This window comes from Solea senegalensis, linkage group LG1 (genome assembly GCF_019176455.1).
Source record: "Solea senegalensis isolate Sse05_10M linkage group LG1, IFAPA_SoseM_1, whole genome shotgun sequence".
NCBI lineage: Eukaryota > Metazoa > Chordata > Actinopteri > Pleuronectiformes > Soleidae > Solea > Solea senegalensis.
The window spans coordinates 13,373,731-13,399,814 of NC_058021.1; the positions used below are offsets into that span (position 1 = coordinate 13,373,731).

The 26,084-nt window shown below is 41.4% G+C and overlaps 2 protein-coding genes across 5 annotated transcripts in view; one reads left to right on the plus strand and one right to left on the minus strand.

The window, feature by feature from the left end:
• The window catches only part of LOC122781718 (tetratricopeptide repeat protein 39C-like), a 10,954-nt gene extending 5,378 nt beyond the window's left edge, over nt 1-5,576 (plus strand). The window contains exons 3-14 of the mRNA XM_044045683.1: nt 1,320-1,448; nt 1,747-1,861; nt 1,994-2,399; nt 2,888-3,056; nt 3,174-3,267; nt 3,352-3,459; nt 3,545-3,654; nt 3,733-3,856; nt 3,936-4,033; nt 4,133-4,237; nt 4,331-4,369; nt 4,962-5,576. Coding sequence (XP_043901618.1) covers nt 1,320-1,448; nt 1,747-1,861; nt 1,994-2,399; nt 2,888-3,056; nt 3,174-3,267; nt 3,352-3,459; nt 3,545-3,654; nt 3,733-3,856; nt 3,936-4,033; nt 4,133-4,237; nt 4,331-4,369; nt 4,962-5,051 — 1,587 coding nt within the window. The 3' untranslated portion in view covers nt 5,052-5,576. The remainder of the gene's footprint in view (nt 1-1,319; nt 1,449-1,746; nt 1,862-1,993; nt 2,400-2,887; nt 3,057-3,173; nt 3,268-3,351; nt 3,460-3,544; nt 3,655-3,732; nt 3,857-3,935; nt 4,034-4,132; nt 4,238-4,330; nt 4,370-4,961) is intronic.
• Nucleotides 5,577-6,266: 690 nt separating this feature from the next.
• LOC122778330 (oxysterol-binding protein-related protein 1-like) lies at nt 6,267-24,755 on the minus strand. Of its 4 annotated transcripts, XM_044040093.1 has the most exons (28): nt 24,485-24,755; nt 24,305-24,390; nt 24,139-24,213; nt 23,811-23,922; nt 23,633-23,718; nt 22,968-23,112; nt 22,751-22,818; nt 22,096-22,140; nt 21,715-21,788; nt 21,415-21,478; nt 20,759-20,860; nt 20,546-20,674; nt 20,334-20,412; nt 19,392-19,498; nt 15,063-15,231; nt 13,138-13,330; nt 11,424-11,499; nt 10,188-10,322; nt 9,491-9,588; nt 9,160-9,342; nt 8,959-9,066; nt 8,620-8,709; nt 8,379-8,505; nt 8,160-8,276; nt 7,947-8,070; nt 7,768-7,858; nt 7,633-7,653; nt 6,267-7,412 (listed from the first exon to the last, which is right to left on the minus strand). In XM_044040093.1, the coding sequence occupies exons 1-28, from the start codon at nt 24,606-24,608 to the stop codon at nt 7,310-7,312; spliced, it is 2,931 nt and encodes a 976-aa protein (XP_043896028.1). In that variant the 5' UTR covers nt 24,609-24,755; the 3' UTR covers nt 6,267-7,309. The 4 variants fall into 4 exon arrangements, with proteins under 4 accessions (XP_043896028.1, XP_043896042.1, XP_043896034.1 ...); XM_044040107.1 differs by lacking the exon at nt 22,096-22,140 and having other exon boundaries at nt 24,485-24,754; XM_044040099.1 differs by lacking the exon at nt 7,633-7,653 and having other exon boundaries at nt 24,485-24,751.
• Between the last annotated feature and the right edge of the window lie 1,329 nt (nt 24,756-26,084).

The window sequence follows — 26,084 nt, forward strand, 5'->3', positions numbered from 1 at the left end:
ATACTATACTATGACATGTTTGACCAATTGTGGACTACATACTATACTATGACATTTTTGGGTGATTTTGGACGACATACTATACTATGACTTTTTTGACCAATTTTGGACGACATACTATACTTTGACTTTTTGGACGACATACTGAACTATGACATTTTTGGCAAATTTTGGACATCCAAAATTTGACAAAAATGTCATAGTTTAGTATGTATTCCAAAAAGTCAACAAATTGTCATAGTTTAGTGTGTTGTCCAACATTTGACAGAAATGTCATAGGCTAGTATCTCGTCCAAAATGTGTCCAAAATGTGACAACAAAGTAGTAGGTTAGTATGTCGTCCAAAATGTGTAAAAAAGTCATAGGTTAGTATCTGGTCCAAAATTTGACAAAAATGTCATAGTTTAGTATGTTGTTCAAAAAGTCACTAAAATGTCATCGTCATATTATGGTGACCTTTTAGACATACTAATCTTTGACATTTTGTGTATCCCTCGAGCTAGTGAAAGCCGGACCAACATTCTCTCTTATCCAGTATCTTATTCTATCACTCTCCTTTAACTCTTTTAACTCTCCTTTCTTGTTTTTTTGTGTTGCTTCTGCCATCACATCATCTCAATGAATTGTTGCACCTGTGTTTCGAGTTCTTTTTGTAGCACAGACCCAAAACCATAATTTACATGGTGCCAATGCAGGCAATGCACACCTGCTCAGGTTTTGACAAGAGTGACAACACAAATACAGTATTTTGTTAATATTGTCAATTTCTGCCAATGAACTCTTGTAAATATTACACGCTGGTCCTTTAAGGGAAGTTCCTTTTCATAATAAGGTCCAAGGAATCTCGCTTGTGTTTCTTCCAGGCATTAGCCAAATAACTCGATTTGTCTGGCACCGAAGTAGAAGTGCATGACTATGAAATGTTCTGTGTGGCATCAAAATGTCACACACGTTTTGCAGAGAGTTTGATCCAAATCAGGTTATAACAGTAATAATAATAAACAAAACATGTCAATAAAAAAGGGAATCTTAAGCACTAAAGTGAGGTTAAAGTTGTGTTGAGGGAAGTTTTTGGTTGAGCGCCAGTGGTTGCATGCTGCCCTCAACAAGGCCGTGACAAGCTAATCTCAAGTATGTTATTTATATCTGCAACAACATTTTGAATTTCCTCTGTAAATTGTTTGAGTGGAATCAGGTTTAGAGCTTCACTTTCAAGACCTGTGTGTGTGTGTGTGCGTGTGTGTATCACCACCAGCTTTGGCTCCAGTTAAAAGTAATGTTTAGCATCGTTGTTGTTTATCCTGACCTCTTCTTTACAGAACGCCATGATGACGTTTGAAGAGGAGAAAATGCAGCTGGCGCTGGAGGACCTCAAAGCTACCGAGAAGATGTGCGAGAGCGAAAACACTGGCGTCATTGAAACCATCAAAAACAAGATCAAGAGGAATGTGAGTGAGCTCTATTCAATTACAATTGCACTTCATTTAGAATCACAAGGGGCGTACATCAGGGAGTATTCAGACCTTTCATTTCGAGTCAACAAAATTTAAATTTTGGTCAATAATCCACTCATTGTGAAGTGAAACATGTATAGATATACAAACCTATTATGATTCTGTGATTAATCTGTGGTAAGGCAATGGACATATAAATATTTTTCGATGATTTGCCTGAAAAGGGGGGAATTATAAAATGACGATAGTGTTTGCTGGTAGACATGAAAGTGTGAGGTATTTCTGTGGGCAGATGGATTCTCAGAGACCTGGTGTGACTGTAGTGGATCGGCTCCAGAGGCAAATCATCATTGCAGACTGCCAGGTTTACCTTGCAGTGCTGTCTTTCATCAAACAAGAGCTGTCAGGTACAAGAACCTGCAGTACAAAGACTGCACATTTATTCATGTGAAATAAAGAAAGGAAAAAAAAACAAACGTAGGTAAATGCAAACGAAAACATTCAGATTGTCACTGACCACGGCTTCGATCCCCTGACAGCGTACATTAAAGGAGGCTGGATCCTCCGTAAGGCCTGGAAGATGTACAACAAATGTTACAGCGACATCACACACCTGCAGGAGAGCTGCAGAAGAAGGGACTCGGGAGCAAAAGTGACACCGTCTTCATCTCTGTCATCGTCCTCTGAAGCGTCAGACCGCAGCTGCTCGTCTTCGCCCAGGCCGAGCCCGTCCCACAGGCTTGACGGCGTCAGCTCAGAGGCCCTGGATAGACTCAAAGGTTCCGTCAGCTTCGGTTACGGCCTCTTCCACCTCTGCATTTCCATGGTGCCGCCACATCTGCTGAAGATCGTCAACATGCTGGGGTTCCCAGGTGATCGCCTTCAAGGCCTCTCAGCGCTCATTTGTGCCAGTGAGAGTAAGGACATGAAGGCGCCCTTAGCTACGTGAGTATGTGAGTGAGTACATTTGTGTATCTGCTCCAATAGAAATACGATTTTTCACAATTATAATAACAGTATGTAATGTAAGAAAAGCATTATTTCTGGAGGAATGAGCCCTTCTCCTTGTCCAGGAATTATTGCAATTGTGGAAATTTCTGATTCTGATTCAAAATGATTATAATAATGTTAGTTTAGTTATTTAAAATAAAATAAACACAATTAAAGTAAGATAAAGGAAGACTGAATTATATGAAAAAGAAAATAGAAAAAAAACACACTAAACATATTGTGTGCTGACTGTAGACAGCTTTAATAAGAGACTGGCACTGGCTGTTGCTCAGTCATTATGAATTTGGTCATTTGTACAAGTTACTTCAGTTCAGAATGTATGTCGTTAGTTAGCAATAATACGCTGTTTTTAAATGTGATTATTAATCTGCTAGAAAATGATGAATGCATGTGTCATTCCATGGTCTGTGCTTCCTTTACAGCCTGGCCCTCTTGTGGTACCACACAGTAGTGCAGCCTTTCTTTGCCTTGGATGGCACAGACGTACAGGCAGGCCTCGCCGAGGCCAAGTCTATTCTTCAGCGGAGGGAGACGACGTATCCAAACTCCTCCCTCTTCATGTTTTTCAAAGGCAGAGTCCAACGCCTCGAGGTAAATACATTCTAAGAATAGGCCCCATTTTTTGTCTCATGCTCTGCTGCTTGGTCTCCTACCTTGGCAAAACTCAATATTTGTCTGTAACTCACACCACAAAGTTCCCCTTTCTAGTGCCAGATCAGTAGCGCCTTGACGTCCTTCAGCGATGCTTTAGATCTGGCCTCCGACCAGAGGGAGATCCAGCACGTGTGTTTATATGAAATAGGTACTATTTTCTCTCTCAGTTTTCAAACTGCCTTTCTCAGCATACTAGTCTGCATCCTAATCACTGACGGTTGAACGCTTTAAGGTTGGTGCAGCATGATCGAGCTGAACTACAGAGATTCCTACAAGGCGTTTGAGCGACTGAAGATAGAGTCTCGCTGGTCCCAGTGCTTTTACGCCTATTTAACTGCAGGTAATAACAGAACAGCCGACTGGGGATTTACCGTATGTGTAGTTGTCTCTTCTACGACCCCTGATTCGTGTTATGTGTCGCGTAGTTTGCCAAGGAGCCACAGGTGACCTGGAGGGAGCTCTCACTGTCTTCAAGGACGTTCAAAGACTTTTCAAGCGCAAGAACAATCAGATAGAGTTGTTCTCTATGAAGAAGGTAAATGTGTATGTCTACGTACGATTATGTTTCGCAGCCTTTTTTCCAAAAATACAATGAATGCACATTTTCTTCCAGGCGGAGAAGCTGCGGAGTCCCTGTCTGACAAAGGAACTCTGCATCCTGTGTGTGATCGAGATCCTTTACCTGTGGAAAGCGTTGCCCAATTGTTCCACTGCCAAACTGCAGACGATGACGCAAGGTAATCGCCTGGAAAATGTTGAGCTTGTCGTGTTTTGTTTCCTTGTTTGGTTTGACGCCATGTATTTTTCTTGGCGTAGTGCTGCAGAGCATCGATGATGCCTCGTGTACCGGCCTGAAAAACCTGCTGCTCGGGGCCATAAACAAATGTCTTCAAAATACCAAAGATGCTATTCTGGTACTCTTACGTCTAATAATGAAACAGTACATGATCAATACAGATATCTTTGATTACATCTGTCATGGCTGATGTTTCACTCGCCTCGTCCATTTGCAGTATTTCCAGCTGGCCGAGCGGGATGAGGTCGGTCGTCTGACCAACTCTTACGTTCAGCCGTACTCCTGCTATGAACTGGGCTGTGTGCTGCTCAACAACCCAGAGGCAAGTTGCATGCGTGAGATAGAAAAGTCTGTCTTGTCTCGAGGCGGTGGAGAAGTCACACAGTTAGTTTAAATAAGTAATTCTGTTCCCCAGTCTGCAGAAAAGGGTCACATGCTCCTGCTTCAGGCCAAGGTACAGTCGTTTTATTTGTTTTACACATTTGGATTGAAATGTTGCCTTACTGTTGTCTTTGGATTTTTCCTGGATTCTGCCTTTAAATGTACGGGATGTGCACAAATCTGTCTCACCACAGATAAAGGCATATTCAGTAGAATAATAGAAGTTACTATGGCTGCGTCTTTGGCATTATGAGAAGGTCCGTGAAAAGTTTACAGATTTAGAATTATTATATCATTGTTGAGTTGTGTGGTCTATAAAACGTCAATTGTGTTGATCAGTTGTCATAAAGACGATCAGTTGATTGTCATAGAGGAGCAAAAAAAAACCAACATATTCACATAAAAGCATTTAAAACACCTTGCACGAGATTCATTGAATGTAAAGGCTTCAGATTACAATTCATTTTAACTTTACAATTTGAAATTGTTCATCAATAATTGTATAATCAGACCATTTCAAGTCAAAGAATTCCAAGGGAAACACCTGGAGTCATCAGATTATGTGTAATTTTGTTTATGCCATGAATGTAATTATTTCATGAATTAAATGATTTTGTTTACAATTAATACTCTATTTAATTTTTTTACTTACATGGACCACGCAGGAGGAATATGCCGGTTATGACTTTGAGAACCGTCTCCACGTCCGCATTCACTCCGCTGTAGCTTCACTGAACGCCGCGGCTCAGCCTTGACTTGACCAGGAAGAGACTGTCTTTGAAAAAGCCACAGTACCACTCTGTTAACACAGGTTCCACTTGTTTATTGGTACTTAATTTATTTCAACTGTACGAGCCAAAACATGTTGAAAATGTGCGCACTATATTTATATGTACAGTACGTGTTTTTACGGACAAACAGTTATAAGACCAATCTCGTACACAGTTTTTGGGCAAACGATGATTTTCACTGTTAAAATTGGATTTAACCAGATCTAATTTTATACTTTTTGTCAGTCGGGTCAATTCCAGAGACTCAGTATTTACTCTGAGAAAAGTCAGGTCAAATATGTAATGGCACATAAAGTATTAACTGCAATGACTAATGAAGCCTATGTTGTCTTACCTTCTCAGTGTTATTGACATTTGTGCTGCTCCATCGGCATGATCACTCAAGTGACACAGGTTGTAAAAATGTGCCAGTGTGGTACCGTTTGCTGTAAACTGTTTCCTCCTTTATATTTGTTTGACATAATAAAATGAACAGTGTTTTATCCAGTATGTCTGAGAAGGTTTGAAGTTCATTTGGAGCAACACGCTGAACGTGATGCTCACACCTCTGTAATGAGCAAACAGGAATTGGTTTGTCAGGCTACCTGATGTTTTCTGGCAGATCATCTTTGGGGCACTACTGAGCCATTTTGCACCACTTTTATGTTATTTCCATTAGTTTTCACCAATGTGATCCCTTTGGAAGAAACTACCGACGACTGACATACTTGTGGAATATAAGTCGGCATTATTCTATTGTACAATAGTACACAATTTATTGTTTTTTTCCATTACGTTGCAAAGCATTAATGCGGAAAGGTAAATACGCTGACAAATGAGGCCCATCGTTTGCCTTTAATGTCGTCTTGAAGCAGCACCATGCAGGTCCGGGTTTAAGATAAAACACAGATCATGTCAGAGCTTTCCAGTACTGTTCTGTCGTTTGCTAATGGAAAGAGTTTCATTCTAGTCTATACAAAACATTTAAAGCATTGCTATGTGCTGCTCATAAAACTAGGATGTCCTTACGTAGCATAAAAATAAGACCTGCATAATTAAGTCTGCATTGATTGGAGGGGTGCATTCTTTTACTTCACTGTGAAACAGTTCACATGTCATATATTTTGGGTTCTGAAACCATCTGCGAGTGCAGACAGCAGTGGGGGGGTGTAATAAGGGATCAGTCTCAACCCATAAATGTTTGATTCACATTAAGCCTTTATTTAGCAACAATAGAAATTCTGTCAGTGAAACCTACATGTCGTTTAAAAACAAAACTAAAACTTACAGCAGATGCATCGCAACCCATCCGGAATAAATATTCAGTGTTGGGATTATGGAGGAGGTAAGGCTTGCATAGTTATAGTGATGCGCATGCATTTATTGTGACAGTTATTTAAATCAGATCAATGCACATAGCATAAGGAATAGAGCTAATTCTGCTTAATTATGGCAAGACGTAACAACACACACACACACACACACAGATCTTTAAGTGCAGAGCCAGTGTCTCTGCTTTAGTGTAGTTAGGAAAATAGTGCTACTGTGTCCACAGAATTGGGTCGACTTATGTCACAGCCTCTATACATATCTATACAATACATAGCTGAGCGCTTAATATGTTAAACATTTATTTTGTAAAAGTCTTACTGCTGCAGTGCTGGCCAACTGGGCAACGTTTAAACACTAGTCACCTGTCGCACTCAAGGGAGTGCAAACAAGAGCAAATGCGCCCGAGGTGTCTATTTTTAATACTTTGCACTGCATAATCATTATGCCTGCACAAGTAGAATCAGTGTCAGTGTTGCGGTGCTGCCTCCCACCGTTTGTCTCAGCGCAGTGAAGCTCACAAGGAAAATGTTTCAACTGTGGACAAACGGCACACGGCAAGAATGAGGTCACTGTTCAGAACACGCCATCTATCAACGAAACAAACAACGGAATACTCCTAAAATACATTCTAGTTTTTCCAGTATATGCCTACGAGTGGCTGAAAACCTCAGTAAATGAGCAAAAGAGCTGCTGTGCTTGATTATTCACACATGACTAATTGATTAACATATGCCTCCCGACTTCATTTGATATTTCACCGCCGTGTTAAGAAGACAAGTTGGAATCCAGTTCTCTCTGCCCTGCTGTAATACGCAAATATGCCGAGGAGCCGTCGCTCAAACCCGAGCGCAGCAGACGAGGTCCAGCGGTGGTGAAAGTGGATTTGAGATATGTGGGTGTGTTTCTACTCGCTAGTAGATATTAGGCAGCTGAGTGTAGTTCCTGTCCCAGTAGCTTTTCAAGTAGATCCAGTCCTGAGCTTTGTTGTGAGGGTTGGGTCCTTGCTGAAACCACCTGCAGAGATCGAGTTAAGACCAGTTTAATGCGAGCGCAACACGTGTGGCTCCAAATGAATGAAGACGCACTAAGAAAAAAATGTGACAGTGCATCGACTAATGCTTCCAGTCCAAACAAAACCAAAGCACGCAGATTGCAGTTGTGCCTTTTGTCCTGGGGGTGGCGGTGCAGACACTTCACACACAAGCAAACTACAGTGAAAAAAACAGGAGCAAACCTTGGGCCAAGTGCAGTATTCCTTTTCAAGTATTAAATAGGGGGCAAGGTGGATAACACAAAACAACAAGGAGCCGTTTAGTTCAAGCTGACCCATATTTATCAAAATGGATCGTGACATCGGGAATCGACTAACCTCGTTTTCCATTCCTCTGTTGACTTGGTGCGATTTTTGCGGGCCATCCTCTGTTTCTCCTCGAGCCTCTTCTTCTCGGCACTCGCCAGATCTGTGAGCCACAGACGCACAAGTGTGAACACGGGCCGCGGCTGGTGTTGCATGACTGCAGGGGCTCAAATCGAGGTCGCACACTGTACCTATATCACCATTCTCCATGGCGCGGATGTCGGGTCTGAGGCGGCTGTCCGTGGTAGGGACGACTCCCTCCATGCTCTTCTCCAGCTCATTCAGCTGCATGGCGAATGTGGAGAACGCATAGAACTGCCACAGAGAGAGAGAGAGGGAGAGAACACACATTTTCAGGATTGGTGGCAAACATCCCTCCAATGTAATTTCTCATCTTCTCGTACCTTGGATGAGTTCTCTGGTCGCGGTGTAATCTTCCACAGGAGCTCACTGCCGGGGATGACCTGGACTGTCTCAGCATCAGGTGGGGGCATCTCTTCTGGCTCTTCGTCCACACTGCCCTGGAGGGAGGCCACAAAGGCACAGACGCGTACGTTCATCTTTGACCAAACGGATACAAACCGTGTCAAAAACAATATATATATGTGAAATCTTTTTTGTACCCGTTTACTGCCATTTTTATCATCTGAATTCTTCTTGTCAGACTTCTTGTAGGTATCAAATGAAACCGTGTCTACAGTGTACAAACATTCCGTCCATTTGCCATATATTGCACAGAGTTTCTTCTTGCTGCAAAGGAAAACAAATGGAAACATATGATGACCTGACGATGATCTAAAAATGTAGAATATTCAAATACCTTACATTTCAGTGAAATGACGGGTAATTCAACAAAGGCAATACCTTTTATCCAGGATGTATCCCTCCACTTTATGGAGCTCTTTTCCAAACAGGCCACAGGGCTTGAACATCATGCTGCATCTCTCTCCAGTCCTGCCACAGAACGACAGACTGCTTTACCAATTCTCTTCAACTGTTCTTCTCCCGAGCTGAGCCTTTCAAACATTAATTAGCCCTCTCTCACGCTCCTCTATTCTCTCTACCTGGCAACTGTCCCAGTTCTGCGCTCACAATCAATGAGCCACATCTAAAAGTAGACCAACACTTCAGTGCAGAAAGAGAGCTATGCTATGAACCCAAGTCTTAATCACAGACAAAACAAGAATGCAAATACTCTTTTACTTGTGATTGATCACTTCCACGTTGCCATACTGCTCAATCCAAAGTTGACCGACAATGATATTGTGTACACAACAGGTAGGGTTCGTCCAGGTGTAGGCCTCGTTATACCTGCACAGAGATAAAAAAAAAAACAAGACGATGACGCGACCTCAAAGTCAATCAAATCACACTTACAAAAGCAGCTTAAGACGATGTACTGACTTGGGGAGCTCCAGTGTGATGATTCCCTTGGGCTCCGCTTCTATGCTCTTTCCCCAGAACTTGAGTTTGGGATAGATGGAGCCATGGAACACAAAATCCTCCTGGAGGCCCTCAGCATGAAAGGCACTGACTGGAGGGTGATGGCTTACTTGCTCTGATACCCACCTAAAGCCCAAATCGTCTCTGACGGAGAAGAAGAAAAAAAAAAAACATAGCTGGTGCTGCGGGGAAGCCCGTTGAATAATACAAACGTTCACAGAAGGAGAAATACTTTGTGTGAAAGTGTGCTCGCAACAGACATTTGCACATTTGAGGTTGTGCACCGTCTTACCTGATGAGTTCAAACGTCTCCCCCAGTAGAGGGTTGAAAGGTTTCCCAGTCCTCTCCCACTGTGAAGCTACAGCTGACACGGCAAACGCTGCAACACACTACACAGCAGCGTCTTATCGTCAGGTACGGCCAACTGAGTCAGTACAAACATTCAGTAAACATGCAATTCAAAAAGACACAGAGCAAGAATTTACAGAAAATCGTGCATAGAATAGAATAGAATAGAATAGAATAGCCTTTATTGTCACTGTGTTACATACAACACAATTGGGTTCATTCTGGTTCTTGTCCTCCTTTGCTTTTTTGTGCAGCAACTTGTGAGATGCCCAGCTCCCTTTGAAACATTCCTGTTTCAAAGGGAGGAGTGCAACTCCTTTGGTGCATAAGAACATTTAAGACAATTTACAACAATAATAATAAAGAAATACAATTTAAGACAATTAGATAAAACATTTTTGTAATGATTTAAGTTATATGCGTGAAAAAAAGAGGAGAATGAATAGGTGTGATTGCATTTCTGTGGTATTGATAATTATAATAAATATAAGTTACACGAGTGACGATATTGCACTTGTATGACACTGCACATGGTTACGTAACAGATACAGATAAATGGCATTATGGTATGGCTGTGTCATGTTTTGGGATGGACATGTGTTTGATGATTTGAAGTCAGTGAGCACAGTCATTGGGATACCTTCATCCTCTCAACAGAGTCTGTTGTGGTGTTGGCCTGGTGGATGAGGTAGGTGTGCTCCATGTATTCCGTTATCCTCTGGAGGAAACTCAAAGGCTCATTAAACACCACAGGCATGGCAATCTTTGACAACTCCTGAAAGGACATGGGCAGCGATTGAAAGGGAGTACAGAGGATGTTGCAAACTTACACGTAATACACTCACTGGCCACTTCATTGGGTACACACATATCCAATATGGCTGCAACTAATGGTTATTTTCATAATCGTTTAATCGTTTGGTCCATAAACTATGAGAGAACCTTAAAAAATGTTGAGCTGGAAAAGATGATGTTCTCAAATGTCTTGTTTTGTCCACAAACCAAAATGATGAACTTTTAATGATTTTGTTCTTATCCAGAGCAAAAAAATTAAGAAAATACTCACATTTAAGAAGACTAAACAATCGGAAATCTTGTTTTAATCATGAAAAAAGCTTTGAACCGATTAATCGATTATCAAAATAGTTGTTGATTGAACCTGCTGAAGTTCAAACTGAGCATCACAAAATTAAAGACGAGTAAGTCACTTTGTATTGTGGCATGGAACCAGATGGGCTGATCTCACATTATCTTTATATTTTCATTATCTGGGGTTTACAGATTAAAAGAAAAAAAAAAAAAAACACCCAGGAAAGACCAAATTGGTTACAAATGACGGAAAGACAACTCAAATAACAGCTAGTTACAGCCAAGGTATTCCTCTCTGAACACAAAACACTTTACTTGATGTCCTCTGTTCCTAATAAATTGCTGGCGACTGTGTAACATTAAAATGTGACATCCAAGGTAAACGGTCAGCAGTTGTGCCCGATTCTTCCAAATGATCATGTTGAACAAGGGAAATAGTGAAGATATTTATCAACTCAACGACCATTTGCTTGTTCTCAAAAGCATTCAAAGAATACAGTAACATCCTCTGTGTGTCTGAATACGTGCCGCTCACAGGATGTTTAATCCATGTCTAATTAGGGAACAAAACATTATTAGATATAATTAAATGTAATTAAATCCAGGCGGGGTCAGGGGCGCAGACACTCACAATAATGGCTGACACATCTAATGGTAAAAGAGATAATGAGGATGCACTGACTTATCACAGTCTGTTTCTGAGTCTATTTCTTATTCAACAAGACTTCATCGTTTCTTCATAGATTAAGTGTTTGTGGTGCTCGCTCTCTCTCTCTCTTTTTCTCACCATGCCGATGCATTTTTTCAGGATGCTCCAGATGCTGACATCATTCCTGGAGAACATGGGAGTCGGCAGAGATGTTCTAAGGGAGAGAAAATTACGTTAAAAAGAAATTTGTCGGAAGTCTATTTCTGTTTGAACCATGCCGTCCGTCTACATCCATCACGTGCAGGCCATACTTCTACACCCCATTGTGGCACAACAAAGCAAGACAACGTCATACATACGCCATTAAAAGTTTCAAAAGCAGGGTTACGCACTTAAGAATAAGACTCAACAACCGGCAGGAGCTCACAGTTATAATTGAATCACAGCCACGATTTTGGCTTCTTGCGAACGTGAATGTGCGATATTGAAAATGCACGAACAGCTGCAGCTCCAATTAAGATTCCTGGATGCAGTCTGGACAGATCTTGCCAAAGTACAGGAGAACATCAGCAGACGCCAACGTTTTTTTTTGTGGGGAGAGAGAAAACTGGGTCATACGCTGCAGAGTCTGAGAAACCACACCGACCACAAATAGAGTGCATGCATGCACTGTTTGTGCACATAGACTCGATTATACAACACTACTCATTTCTGTCCACGGACCTGCTTAAATATCCCACACTGGCCCTTTACACCGTGCAGAGCAGATAACATAGCTTGACCCACCATTTGGAAACAAAGTCATCCGACACCTGTAAGCCGTCAGCTGGTCTGCTCAGGCCTCATGCAATATCTATGATTGGGTGTACTACTGCATGTGTGGGGGTGTGTTTTTCGAGCCACTCATTTCACCTCACTTCTTTTGCATATTAAAGATTATATAGCATTTAGCTGTGGGGTGGACTACTTTACAGGTGTGTAGCATTTTAACATGGAAATCTTTCTTTCATTTGACTAATAAAGATGAGGTTTTTCTAGATTCTGAGGTGAACTGTATCATCCAACGTACTTCTATAGCTTCAATAGCTGTGTTTTTAATGCTGTGCTGAAACAAATATAATCTCTTTAGCTTTAAAATTCTGTTTTAAGCAAAAGGCTACTGTAAAAAAAAAAACAAAAAAACATTTACACGACTGTATTTCGATGGCCAAGACAGATTTGTACAGTTTTGATTTAGAGAATTCACGACAAAGCTTTTCATAATGTAAAAAAAACAACAAAATGTGTGGGGGGGGGGAATGAAACACAACCATCTACAGGCAGCTGGGGGTCTTCACATGACAGAAATTCCAAATAAACAGATACCTCATAAATCTGTAATGCACAACACACGCACACACAGGCAACCAGTCAGCGAGCCCCTTTCTTCCAGCTCCTACTCCGAGCCAGTGCACGTTTAATTATTCATTGATCACTTGTTGGATTAAGGAAGCGAGACCAAGGCAGAATCAGTTTTCACAGAAATGAAAGAAGACAAATCTGTCAGGATTCAGGTCGACTGTCTCACTTGGGAGAGTTTGATCTGTCAGAAGAAATTACACCGACTATGGCGTTTACTGGCCTCGCTGCTATTTGATGTTTGTTTGCTACCTATCATCAGACAGATATACTACCCATCACATGGATAACATTCGTTTAATATTAACGCTGCTGTGATAATTATCCATAACAAACGCTGGTGCGCATTAAAACACTGAACAGGTTGCTAAGCACTCAGTCTGGACGTCTTGATTTCAGTGCCATGGTTTCAGCCAGTAAACAAGCATGACATCATAACTGGAGCATATCCCACCTGTGCTTCTTGACTCCATTGCATTGGGCTGGTTGGTTGCCATGGTTACACTCCCCTGACATTCCGGCAGGCCCCTTGAGTGCGCTGGGATGGCAGAGGCTGCTGAGAAGGGGGGCGTCTCTCCCCTCGTCCTCTTCACAGGAGTGACTGGCCACAGACAGGAAGCCGCTCACAGACAACTCTGACTCCGAATCTGTGGGATGGCGACAGGGGGCAGATGCCAGGTCATGCCAAACACACTCTCTCGCTCTCTCTCTCTCTCCCTCTCTCTCTCACGCACACATGTTTTCAGGCAGCTCACACGGCTGTAGCCTCGGCGGTAAACTGTCTGAAAATAACAACCTGTGCTCAGGTTCCTCGCCAACCTCTCCCTCCCTGCAGTCAGCCAAACCCCACCTGAGGATTGTGTTCCAATGAGATGCCACAAACAGGCTTCATTTCCTCCAACATTGTTTGCTCCGTGCGTGTGTGCTGGGTCCTACTCCGCCCTTCGCCGCCACCGTCAGGTAAAACAATGGGAGGAGAGTATAGAGTGGCGTCTGTACACTCTGACGCAGACGTGTATGCGAGGACGTGTCGACGGATTGTGTGCAGCCACACGTTTGTGCCAGAATGTAACATGTGGCTGAGAATTAAACAGCTCATTCTGTAGAAACATTCTCTTACATATGCTGAGCACAGTTTGGAGACTTGCTGTATTGAGTATCTCTGGCCAGTAGATAACTCGGGGCTATGTATGAATAATGCAACGTCTCCTGAGAAAGATCGCTCCACAGTGCACAAACATGTTGTAGAAGGAAGTGTGCTGTTCATAATCACCACGGCGAGGCTTTTGGCCATACAGAGAACCGTGTGTTTTTACCACGGACTGTATTTGCTGATGCAAAACTGTGCGTAAAAAAAAAAAAAAACACAAAATAAACCCACAAGCACAGGCCTGTTACCCTCGAGTATAACGGGACAGTGTCAACGTTGTCTGTGCCATCTCTGAGACAGATGCAGTGCCAGTGGTCGGAGTGATACTGCGTACAACAACGCTTTATGCACACACGCACGCAGACAGACAGACTATCATTTTACGAGAGTGAAGCGAGCGCTGAAAACTGAAGCAGTTGGAAAACGATGTGCTGCTGGAGGCATCGCATTCATATGTAAATATGCGTCACAAGCCGCACAGTGGATTTACCCCGTAAACAAACATTATGTTCGTCATGGAAGCCTGACGTGCACTGAATGCCTTCCTCAAATTCAACTTTTTAAAGTAGAAAAGTTTGTGCACCAGTTACAGGGACAAAAATGAAGAAAAGAAAATGCAAACTTGCACTGCCCTTTGGTTTCCTGGGTTAATTGGTAAAGCATTGCCTCCAACTGTCAACCGGCAGAATCCAGTGAAGAGGGAATGTATATCATTACACCAGAGTGCGTTAGTGCATGACACAAACAAAATGAGGAAGCATTTAAAGACAAACATTGCCCCACAAGACGATGTCTGCGAAACAAACGCCAGTGTCTGTGTCTGTGTATGGTAAAAAAAAATACACAGCCAGTGCAGTTGACAGTAAATAGCTGGTCAACATAAAAGCAGACATGACGGCATTCTCTTTTCACTTTTCACCTCCAACACAGGCTACACCTGTGGATGTGTCGGTCCACGGTTGGTAACTGTTAAATCTCTCCCATTAAAGAGGAGTTTGAAGAAATCATGGATGCAAGAATAATAAATATGGCATTAATCCATCCGTGTAAACTGTTTTACCGGCGGATCGTTTTAAACAAAATTGGATTTAAAAAAAAAAAAAAAAAGACAAACCATTAACATGTCATAAGATTCTTCCTTTTATGGGGGTAATTAATGCATTAACTCAATACAATTAGAAAACAACCCCAATAAGGGGTTAATTACGTGACTAACTGGTGCTGCTGACCTGACTCAGCATCATAGAAGTCATCGTTGGTGAGTGTGCTGAGGGTTGACGACCGCCGGCCTTTGCTCAGGGACTGCTTGATTTCGTGGCGCTCAGATGCCAAAGTTTGCAGAGCTTCAGTCAGAGCTTTGTTCTTTTCCACCTCCTGCTCCAACTTCAGGCTCCACACCTGCATGCACAGGGACAGACGGATAAAACACGCTCGCCAGAGACAAAGTACAGCATCAGGAGAGAGATTATGCTCATGTATTTTTGTGGACACAAGAGTACAGTGTAATTGGCAAATATTTGATTGTGATGGCAGATCCATCCTCTATCCCTATTCAAAGATCTGGTTTCCTCCAGTCGGAACCAAACACCCCAGTCTCCGAAAGCTCTGTAGCCGCGGCCGGAGTCTCTTCAGAGCAACCTGAGCCAGGCCACTGTGGAATGAAATAGATCAGTTTCCTATTGTCTAACCATGTTTGTGTTGCCTCTTTTACTAAGTGAACTGTTGCAAACACAATCGCAAATAGTGAGAACCCGGCTTAGACAACGTCGTCTTAAAACTTTAAAAGGACATTAATGAAATGGCTTTACTTATTAAATGCCTTTCCCAATATATAAAGCATTTCTTTTGAGACATTACATGCACCCAAAAGTAGTGTTGGTATATTTCAGGTGAAGATGACAAAGCAAGGAAATGCTGCATAACACATCTACATATTTGCTGATTCTTTTTTCCTGATCAGCAAACTGCCACCACTCCATCAATTTGTAATGAATATTCATGTGATTCCAACTGGAGCTTTTGGAAACACAGGATATACAGTATGTTCAATTGCTTTGGTACCCCCCAGGGCTTAAAAAAAAAACAAAATACCAAACACAAACATGGACTCTTTCTCCTTCTTCCACTAAGATTGTTCTGCAACTGTAGCTGAAGCCGACAAGCAGCCACTTTAACATGAGGTTCAATTGCTGTGTGACGCCTACAGTCAAGGACACAATTAACACTTTCACACTTGCAGTGATCACACCGTGTGATCAACCTTTGGATATTCAGACTGTGTTCAAATCATATTTCACACAGATTATTTCGGTTTCTCCCATACTCACAGGTGTGTCCCCCTTTAATCTAGAAAATCGTTATTTGTAGAGCTATTGAGCCTAGTTTTTGCCATTTTATTAATGCCCATTATTTAATTAATCGGCCGAATATTGAGAATGTATGCAAGTTTCTACATTTTGGTTAACAGGAAGTTAAAGTAAGGCTTCCAAGTCTCAATATTTCATTTATTTCACATGTTGTCTTTATTTAAATCATATCAGTGCACTGTATTGCAGACAATAATCAGACTGAAGAGAGAGTGTTGTTCAATATGTGTTTATCTAAGCAATCTGGTGTATCATTTACCATTATTAAACTGCAATGATTTATCAGATGGAGAAAAGAAAATGTGGCCACAGATGTAGGCATGACATATCGATTATCAGCTACTCTGATCACTTTAACAGTCAGGTTTTGGCAAGGTTAAAGTTTGTGCTGAAGAAAACATGATTTTCTAAAACATTTGTGCTTTTGCAACTGGCAATTTCCCAAAAAATAACCTTGAAATTTCATCCTAAATCGACAACAGCAAAGTCACATAGTGACACAGGCTGCTATCAGACATAAACATGAATTTAATATAGTGTAAAGTAAATCAGCTCACTGTGACCAATCCCTGTGTCAACGCTCCCTGTCTCAGGTACTTGGCTTTCGAGCACATCCACAAACAGTACACTTTGTTTTGGAAGTATCCCAGCGAGCTCATTCGCTCTCACAGCATCCTCTCGCCTGAGCACAAACAGCTCTATTTTAAGCCCTGCTGAGGCTGTGTGCTGCCGGAGCCTGGGAGCGATGCTTCTCCTTGGCTGCCACCCCAAAGGATGGAGCTTTTATTTTGTTGTCAAATTTGCTTTCACTGCTGTTGGGGGAGGCAATCTCAGGAGGAAACTAATTGTAACTGTATATAAAACGACATGCATCAATGGGCAAGTAAAAAAAACTATAGATATATATTATATAGATATGCTTCATCATTGTATACATATATCACAACCTCAAAAAGAAGAGGGACAGTACAGTGTCTCTACTCCTGGGATAACATACCCAGGAGTAAAAAACTTATTTTTCTAGATCTAAGAGCATGTGTAGGTTTGGAGAAAAGAAAATCCTGCACTGCCAGATCCGCTTCTCTACGAGTCATTACAAAGTGGTTTCATGCTGAATGCAAGACTGCATTTGTCGTCTTTAGAGAGGTGAAAACCTGCTCCCTCTGAAACACAAAAAGGTTGGATTCATAAATCTGCTGGATTTGCAAGGATTGCCTACATGTAGCTCAATCTTTATTACAAAAAAAACCACCACCACCCTATAAGTCTTGTAGTCTCCTACCAGTCACCCAGTGTCTTGCACGTACTGTGTAAATATGTCACTTTGTTCAGTTTTGCAGCAGCTGCTGAAATGGGTCAGGCTGCATTTACACTGCTCAAGGGCAACACACTAATGGCTGCAAAACCCTTTGAGATATGAACTGTGTTTCTCTACCGCACATCTGCCCGAAAGTCGGAACACAATTACCACAGCATGTGACTGCTTCGTGTTATGTACAGTGGAGAACAATAACGTGGAAGTGGCACCGACGCAGGCATCTGTGGCAGGACAGCAGCAGTGTGGGATTAAAGTTAATACTGCCTAATGCCGCCAATCTCTGCAGCACTGGAGAAAAAATAATCCAGTTAGTGCGTGTAGTAGCAGAGGCTTAGCATGAGGACAGAATCTATAACGTGCTTCTCTACTTGGTAAACTATTATACTCAAAATTAATTAAAGCTCCATAGTTGTTTTTGTAGTGATTTTAAATCTTTTCTGGGTGATGACAGTGATACAGTGTACGCAGGCTCTCAGTGATAATAGCCAAAAATAATACAATGTGCGACAGAACTGGAACAACTGCTTCTTAAAATGGTCAAAAAACAACTATATCTTAAAGTATCTTATGTAAATAGCATATTAAAAGCGCATTAATTTTTCCCCTCCATTCTCTGAACCATTATTTATTACATTCTAAGTTGACCTCATTAGCACCAGTTAAAATAAGATACATTTCACACAATTAATTAAATCCACAGTGAAAAAAAACACTCACTAAAACATCAGAATGCACCGAGTTGATGCCCAACTTCAAAACACCTCCTATTAAGTCATCGGGGACGAGACCACAGCAAACAAAGCCAGTTATTCAGCTCAAGAAAAAAACAACGAAAGGAAAGCACAGGGCTTTAGCGTAACAGCTGTTTGGTTAGTACCTGTGCATGTGCCGGATGAAAGTGCCGATAACCCTCTCTCCTTCCTCCTGTGGACAAATGCTGGGATGATGTGGCATGTGGAAGTGTGCCTGCGAGCGTGTATTTTCACTGAGCGAGGATGAAAGCACGCAACGCCAGCTGAGCCTGTGAATATGCATACACTCGAGTTCTCTCGCTCAATGCACTGCCTTTTCCCTAGAGCAGGTGAGAGTGAGAGTGTGTGTGTGTGTGTGTGTGTGTGTACACTTGTGGTACTTGTATTCGTTACCTCTTTAGGACCTTTTCTGACATAAACGCTGACCTTGTCAGAACCAGAAGTCCCCATGGAGACCAAAAGCTGCTCCTAATGAGGCAGAATCTAATTCCTAAGGAACGAGTTAAGTTTGAAGCTCAGACTTAAATCATGTTTAGGTTAAGTTAAGACATTAACTGCTTACAGTTGAGGGGAAGGACAATGGCAAACGAATGGAAGTGTCCTAAGAGGAATAGCTGCTCAATTCAGAGTGTGTGTAAGTCTACACTGATCTGCAGGCTGAATGCAGACCTAAGCATAAAAGCGGATCTCGCCCGTGTCCTTTCTACAGACATGCCAATGAGTACCACACTATTCCATCGCTTCCTCCAGGGGGAGAGCACCACGATTAGGACAGGCGTACAGGGGGTGCACATGTGCGCATGCACACACACAAACTTCAAATATGATTAATAATATGAGGGAGGACACGTGGTGGGGAGGAGTTCAGTCAGTGCAGCTTAATCAACCAATTGGAGTGTGTGAGGGTAAAGGAATCAATGACATAAGGATTCAGAAAAGCTGAATGAGCTGCAGCGAACACCTAACATACTGAGAAAAGTGGCAAACCAAACACACACAACATAATATTTATGGCTTTTCCGAAACACTTCAATATGCTCGATAAATCCAAGCACATATTTTATGGTTTTAAGTGTTTTATTTTAAGAAATGATAGGAAGTCTGTGTGGGTGTCTGCCTTACCTCTTCTTGTTTTGACGACAGTTCGAGGCAGAGATGGAGGGCGGCACAGGTTTCACTGGAAAGCTCACAGGTCTCCTTAGCTTTCAGTAGAAGAGGAGCAGCCAATCCTTTAAAAAATTGGGGATGCATACACTATAAAGTAAGACATATCTTCATTTGACAACGATAAGTATCAAATCATGTCACTGGAAAGGTGGCAAATCTTAATTAGCACAGCTGTTCCCACACTTTAATTATTTAGAAGAATCATTTAAAGTCTGAGAACTGTATGCAGCTCAACAACACCTTCAATTACACCTGTGAAATGACTGAGTACATCGTTACAGATCATAATACATTAATTATGAGTCTGTCTGTGAGTCAGTGTTGCACTTAGAACAGCTGATCTTTGCGCCAAGTAATAACAAATGATTGGCCCCAACATAGTTTTAATGGTCTTGATGGCCTGGTTTTGGTTTTTCTGTTACTGCACTTGTGTAAGTGCAGACAAGTTCTATCTGGAGATACTAATAAAAGCTAGTGAAACAAATAAAAGTCTATTTCCTATTAATTATCATTCAATTCCACATAATCACAATTTATCAACTTCAATTATCTCTTGCAGCTCACACTTTGGGAATCACTGGTTTAGCATATTAATACAGATAAACTAGAAGCAAAACTATTTGTATTTACAAATCAAATTCAGGAAAAAGAAGGAATGATAACTGATTCAGAAAGTTTAGGTCGACTGAGGAACAGCAACAAATATACTTTGCGTGTATTACATTAGGCTGTTTGCACAGCTTAATGCTACAGCTGTGCTGTCCCTTGATTGACAAAAAAGATGAGCATGGCATCATGATGGTGAGTCCACATCCTGATGTCCATCGGTCAGCAGTGATGGATGATGGCACAGTCCGTCTGCACAACCCCTACTGAGACAAAGATTTGGGCACTCACCAAAATCCGCTCCATTCTTCACCATAGACAGAAATATTGCCACTTCACTCTCCAATTTCTGCTGGCAAGTGCTGGCTACCTGCAGGAGCACAGGACAGAGGCACTTGGCTCAACAAAAGCAGACTAATAATATACAGCAATAATAAACGTCAATAAATGACTGATGCTTGCCTACATGATACGTCTTTACAAAAGTTTTTAACTCATCTTACCTGAACTGCTTGTCTCAGGTTCCCCACAGCAGCATCAACATCACCATCATCATCATCACCGGGGATCTGCTCTTGAATGCAGTGACGAGTGCTGTAGGCTGAATGTGCCTCTAAAGCATCCAACCATTTCTAAGAGGAAAAATAATCGGAACAATTACTTAAGTGATGCAGAAAACACTTGGAAACGTGTGCGGAGAATGGATCTCATCTCACTTTTCTTGTCGCCACTGAATTCGTCTTTGAGGAGACCTTAAAGGAGTGCACGGTGTTGTCAAAGCACCTGACCGTGAAGAAGCAATGATCCCATGGTTTGACCTGGAATGACAAACAAACAAAAAAAAAATCACCTAGAGCCACGTTTGCCACACTCGATGTCAATGTGTCAGGTGTTGAGTGCAACGTGAGCGCAGGAGGGATGAAGATTAATCAAATCATCCACGCGGTCGAACCCAGGTGTCAAACTCAAATGACCTGGATGAAACTGGAATAGAGCAACTGTTTAGTAGTGGGTGGGCTTAAAATGATCACACAATATTCCATCATGATATTGCACTAACGATAAAGATATTCATGGTGATACAGAATTTCAAAGTAAATGTGCTTGTTTGATATGTAACGACATATACTTCAGGATAACATGCAAAATAAGTCAATTAATCGAAAACAAAGTAAGCTTATATGTTATTTAATGTTATTCTGTTTATATTCTATCACCTTACTGGCAGCTGTGCCTCCGCCACACACGCTGTGTTTAAAAGAAGAGGAGGTCACAGGGCCATGTTTTCCTTTTAACATGATATTAAGTGGTGGGCCGTATGTGGCCCACGGGCCGGCCGTTTGACACCTCTGCTCTAACCCATTCTACCTACCATGCAGTAGGCTTGTGCTAGAGAAGTACATCCCTGTTTTCTGACACCAGTCACAGCATCAGCCCTGGAAAATGAAAGGGATGAGAGATGACATGCTGATTAAATAAAAAAAAAAGCAGCACAGATGTAGACGTCCTTGTTTTCACTGCATACATATATACACATATACATATATATATAAATATATACCAGCAGAAAGACCTCTAAAACGGCTGATAAATTGTTTATGATTTACTTACATGCACGTACAGTAAATTAAAATGATATAACGTGATCATATGGATAGTTACAGATACTTACTGTCTGTGGTACCAGGAGAGCATTCCATCTTCAATTACCACCCAGTGGGATCGCCATCCAAGAAACCGGGAACTCTGTCCGAACACAAAGTAAACGACACATAAAATTATGATTGAAAATCTTGCCATTTTAGGATCAATAAAGAATGAACTTACTCTAACTGAAATTACGGTACATGGTGTAAGAAGACTTTTCAATTAATGGTCTGTGATCATAAAACACTGGTACATGTGAAATAAAGGGTTCACAAGGCAGTTTCCTTAATAATTAATATGATATTGTGTGTTGCCTGTACCATCAAATGTGGTGAATTTGAACCAAAAAAAAAAAATTGCCTGTGTTATTAAGAGAAGACAACAATACACTTCAACATCTGGGTACCTTCCAAAGAGGGCCTTCAATCTTCTGAACCCTTCTGTTCACTTCCTTCGTGGGGGGAAAATAATAACTGTAAGACTTTGTGTGCAGACAGAGACTGATTGACAGTTGTGACCAGGTTTCAGTGGGATCTGAGACGCTATATTGTTATTTGCTATTGCATTAAAACCTGCCATTTCAGCTTAGCCCTTATAAATGTTTACACCATGATTGTGCAAGGCTCATCTGGCTTCCAAGCAAGAGCAAGGAATGCTGACGTGCATGGTTTTTCCTCGACAGCTGCCAGACCTCAAGTGAACATACAGTACAGAGATAACAGAGTTTATTTTATGTTTAAAAAAAGGACTGTGTGCTTTTAGCCCAGGTGCAATGTAAGAAAAACCACAAGACCACAAACCACGAAAAACACTTTCCTAAGAGACAATACAAACAATAAATCTGTGAGCAAGGTGATATTCGAGGGTTTAATCCTCTGAGAAACATTCAAGGGTTCAGCAAATCTCAAACAAAAGAATGATTTGTACTTTGAGAATCATACACCTAATCTAGTCTAAAGATGACCGCGAGACTTCAGACGATGCAGTATATGTACACACTACAGTGCAATGAATGTTTGCATTGACACACCTAAATATTTTTTATATTTAGGTGTCCTCACCTTGTCCTGATAAGCTGCCACAATGGGTCTGAGTTCATCAGAACGCACCAGGTCCAGTGCGGTCTGTTCTGCATCAACATCAGCCACAGAGGTGCGTTATTGTGCACATTTTTGACACGGAAAAGGGACAACTTTGTGATTAAAACTGAACTATCAAAACAGTCCGAATAATAGACTAATAACAGAGTGCTGAGAACAAGATAATGGATTATAGTACCATTGTTGTTCTTGACACTGGGGCTGGCTCCAGACTTGAGAAGCTTTAGAATGCACAGCTTCTGCCCTCTGTAGGCTGCACAGTGTAAGGGCGTATTACCCACGTCGTCCCTGCAGTGAATATTTGGAGCTTCCTTTCCACTGAGCTACAGAACAGAAGACGGTGACGGTGAACCATAGAAAACACACAGTGAATTATGACAACACTAATCTCCAGCAGATCTAAATATTCATTTGACCCACTCTAAAAGGCACCAAGCAAGAACTATACTGCTGGAATGAAGTGCAGCATGTAACAGAAACTCTATATACAAGATGAAGATGAAAACAGAGCAGGAAGAAGACTTCTGTACACTCTAACTTTGTCCTGAAGTAAACTAATAAACTCACTGACACAGCTGACTTATGGGACCTCCTCAAAATAAAAGCTATGCTGTGTTTTGCAAGTGAAACACTCCAGCTGTCTTAGGCACCTTAGGTTCATAGTGCTTTTATTTTCCTTGGAGGACATCGTATGCTCATGTGTGATCTTTAATCATCACTGATCCTCTTAGACTCTGACATTACACGACATTACGGTTGAAGTTAATTACGTGAATTGAGACGTTGCTATCGAAATGGCACACAGACATTCCGCCAAGTTTAAGCAAAAGGGCAAACTTTCACCAGTTTTGACAGAGTTGAGATGTCTCCCTGTCTGGCTGCCTCCAGAAGCCTCTCCTCCCGCCGCCTCGTCTCCCTCCTCTCTGCAGCTGCACAGACAATCACAGTTTGAGAACAAAGGGCAGCTGATGGACACTGATGAGAAGCTATCAGCAAAATATTCCCATCATTCCATTCATACCCTCCAGCATCGTAATGATTTCATCATCCTCCGTGACATCTTTAGGGATTTGGGCCGTTCCATTGATTATGTTGGCACAGGCATCGTACCGCAGCAACAACAGCACAATCTCCTTAAAAGATCCAAAGATAAATTAATTAGAAAGAAACCCGAACATAACTTGTCATCACGCATATGCCTCATTTGGAGAGGAGGGGATCTTTGGTGGAGCCTGTGACAGTGATTTAAAATGACTTCAAAGAAAGTAAAGAATGTCTTGAAATAAAATGAAGAGCATATCCTATTATAATAACACAAAGTGACAGGAAGATGGGTTTTTTTCTTTTACCTTTCTACCAGTGTAGGCTGCCTTGTGCAGAGGTGTGTCACCCATGCTATTTTGCACATTCACATCAGCACCTGCCTGCAAATGATAATCCATTATGTAAATATGACAGGGAGCAATTGGACAATAATGCATGCACAAGGCAAAATGAACACACATCAGCTCTCACCTTGAGTAATTCCTCCACCACGTCTCTGTGTCCAAAGTAACAGGCCATGTGGAGGGGTGTCCACCCTGAGCTGCCTTTACATCTAGCTACAGTAACACACAATTAAAAACATAAACAACAGAAATGTCTCTGAGCTAAGTGAAGTCAAAGCTTAATCAAGTCAAGCTCATCACGACATACATCTGCAGTTGACGTTGAGCGGAGTGTTTTGGTCGATCCTGGACTGAAGGAGCTTCTGAATGAAAGACAAACTGCCTGCTTTAGCATGAAGGAGAAGCTGCTCCTCAGCTGTCTGCACCTCCATTGCTACTTCGATAATTAAGCTAACACACTTGCACGTCGATGATATTTATGGCACGAGGTCACATTATTTGACACAAAGGTGAACGGGAAACAACTTTTTAAGTGTTGAGAAACACGTCGTCAAATTCCACGGACTTTCCTGTAGTTCAGTCAGACACGAGACTACTTTCTGCCCGAAATATGAGCGCGTCAAACAGCTGACAGCGGTTTGCAGACGTCACGTGAGCAAATAGCTTCTGAACGGCTCTGAGCAGGGGCGGAGCTAATATTTCAGCCACTCCAACAGTAAGTCCCCCATGATGCTAAAATCAACATTTAACATGAATAAATAAATAAATAAACTTTTACGAAAAGGAATGACAAGGAACTCTGGAGGGGCGGGGCTGTGTGCTGAAGAACACGAAAAAAGAATAACTTATTCATTTCACAGTCGATCATTTAAAAAACTACGGGACATTCTTTTCCCCAGGTAAATAAGTTGGTTAATTATTGCCTCAATCCAGACTTTTCCTCATCATCATCATCATCATCAATACATAAATACATAACAGCTACTAGCGCTTGCCTTTGTGTAACATTGCAAATAATACAGAGGCAAAATGTGTTGTGTGTTATATTTGGTAATTTCATACAATTAAGGTTAATTACTTTAATTTTCTCTACATAATTAAAAAAAACATATTTTGTTTATAATATGTGACTCTTCATCTACTTTTGTGGGGGCCCCTGACTTGTATGTGCTTTAATGTATACCAGTTGGCAGGTCTGATGCTTGTCACTGAAGCTGCTGTTTCATTTTGACTCACAGTGAAGAAGGAGCTGCAGTCACTTTTTGTCAAGTGACAAACTGCATTTTATTGATTGCACTGACCCTTTTTCAACAGGTTAAACGGACTAGGTTGTCAAGTATAACCATTAAGAATAAAGGCAAGTCAGTTTGAGACAGAAACAATATTTCAGTGACAAGGCAGGACATGCAGTCACTTTGTGGCAAATGAACATTGCATTTTGTTGGCTTTATACAGAAAAGTTAAATAAGTAAAAAGGAGTGGGTTATGGTTGCCCTGATGTGTTAAATGAAATGATTTTAGGCAGAAACAAACTGTCGATAGGAGCTCCAATCACCTTTGGACAAATCAGAAATTGTACTGCATTGGTAACATTAGCTCTTTATGGTACATTATCCCTCTTTCCTCTTGTTTTAATACATAATCTACACATTCACAAAGCTACAATGTTCATGAACAATAAAATCATCCATCAGAGCCTTGTTCTTAATTTGTACACTAGATGGAAGCATTTGCTGCACCATTTTTTTTTGCATATTGGACTGTGTTTGTTTTCTAACTTTCTGCCACAGAGACAGTGTTTGAATTCAGTTTACAAATCTGCACATCGCGGCCACATAAAGCCATGACTTTACCTTCATGTCATTCATCGTAGACACTTTGGGCCCCTATTATTTGTTGTATTAGCT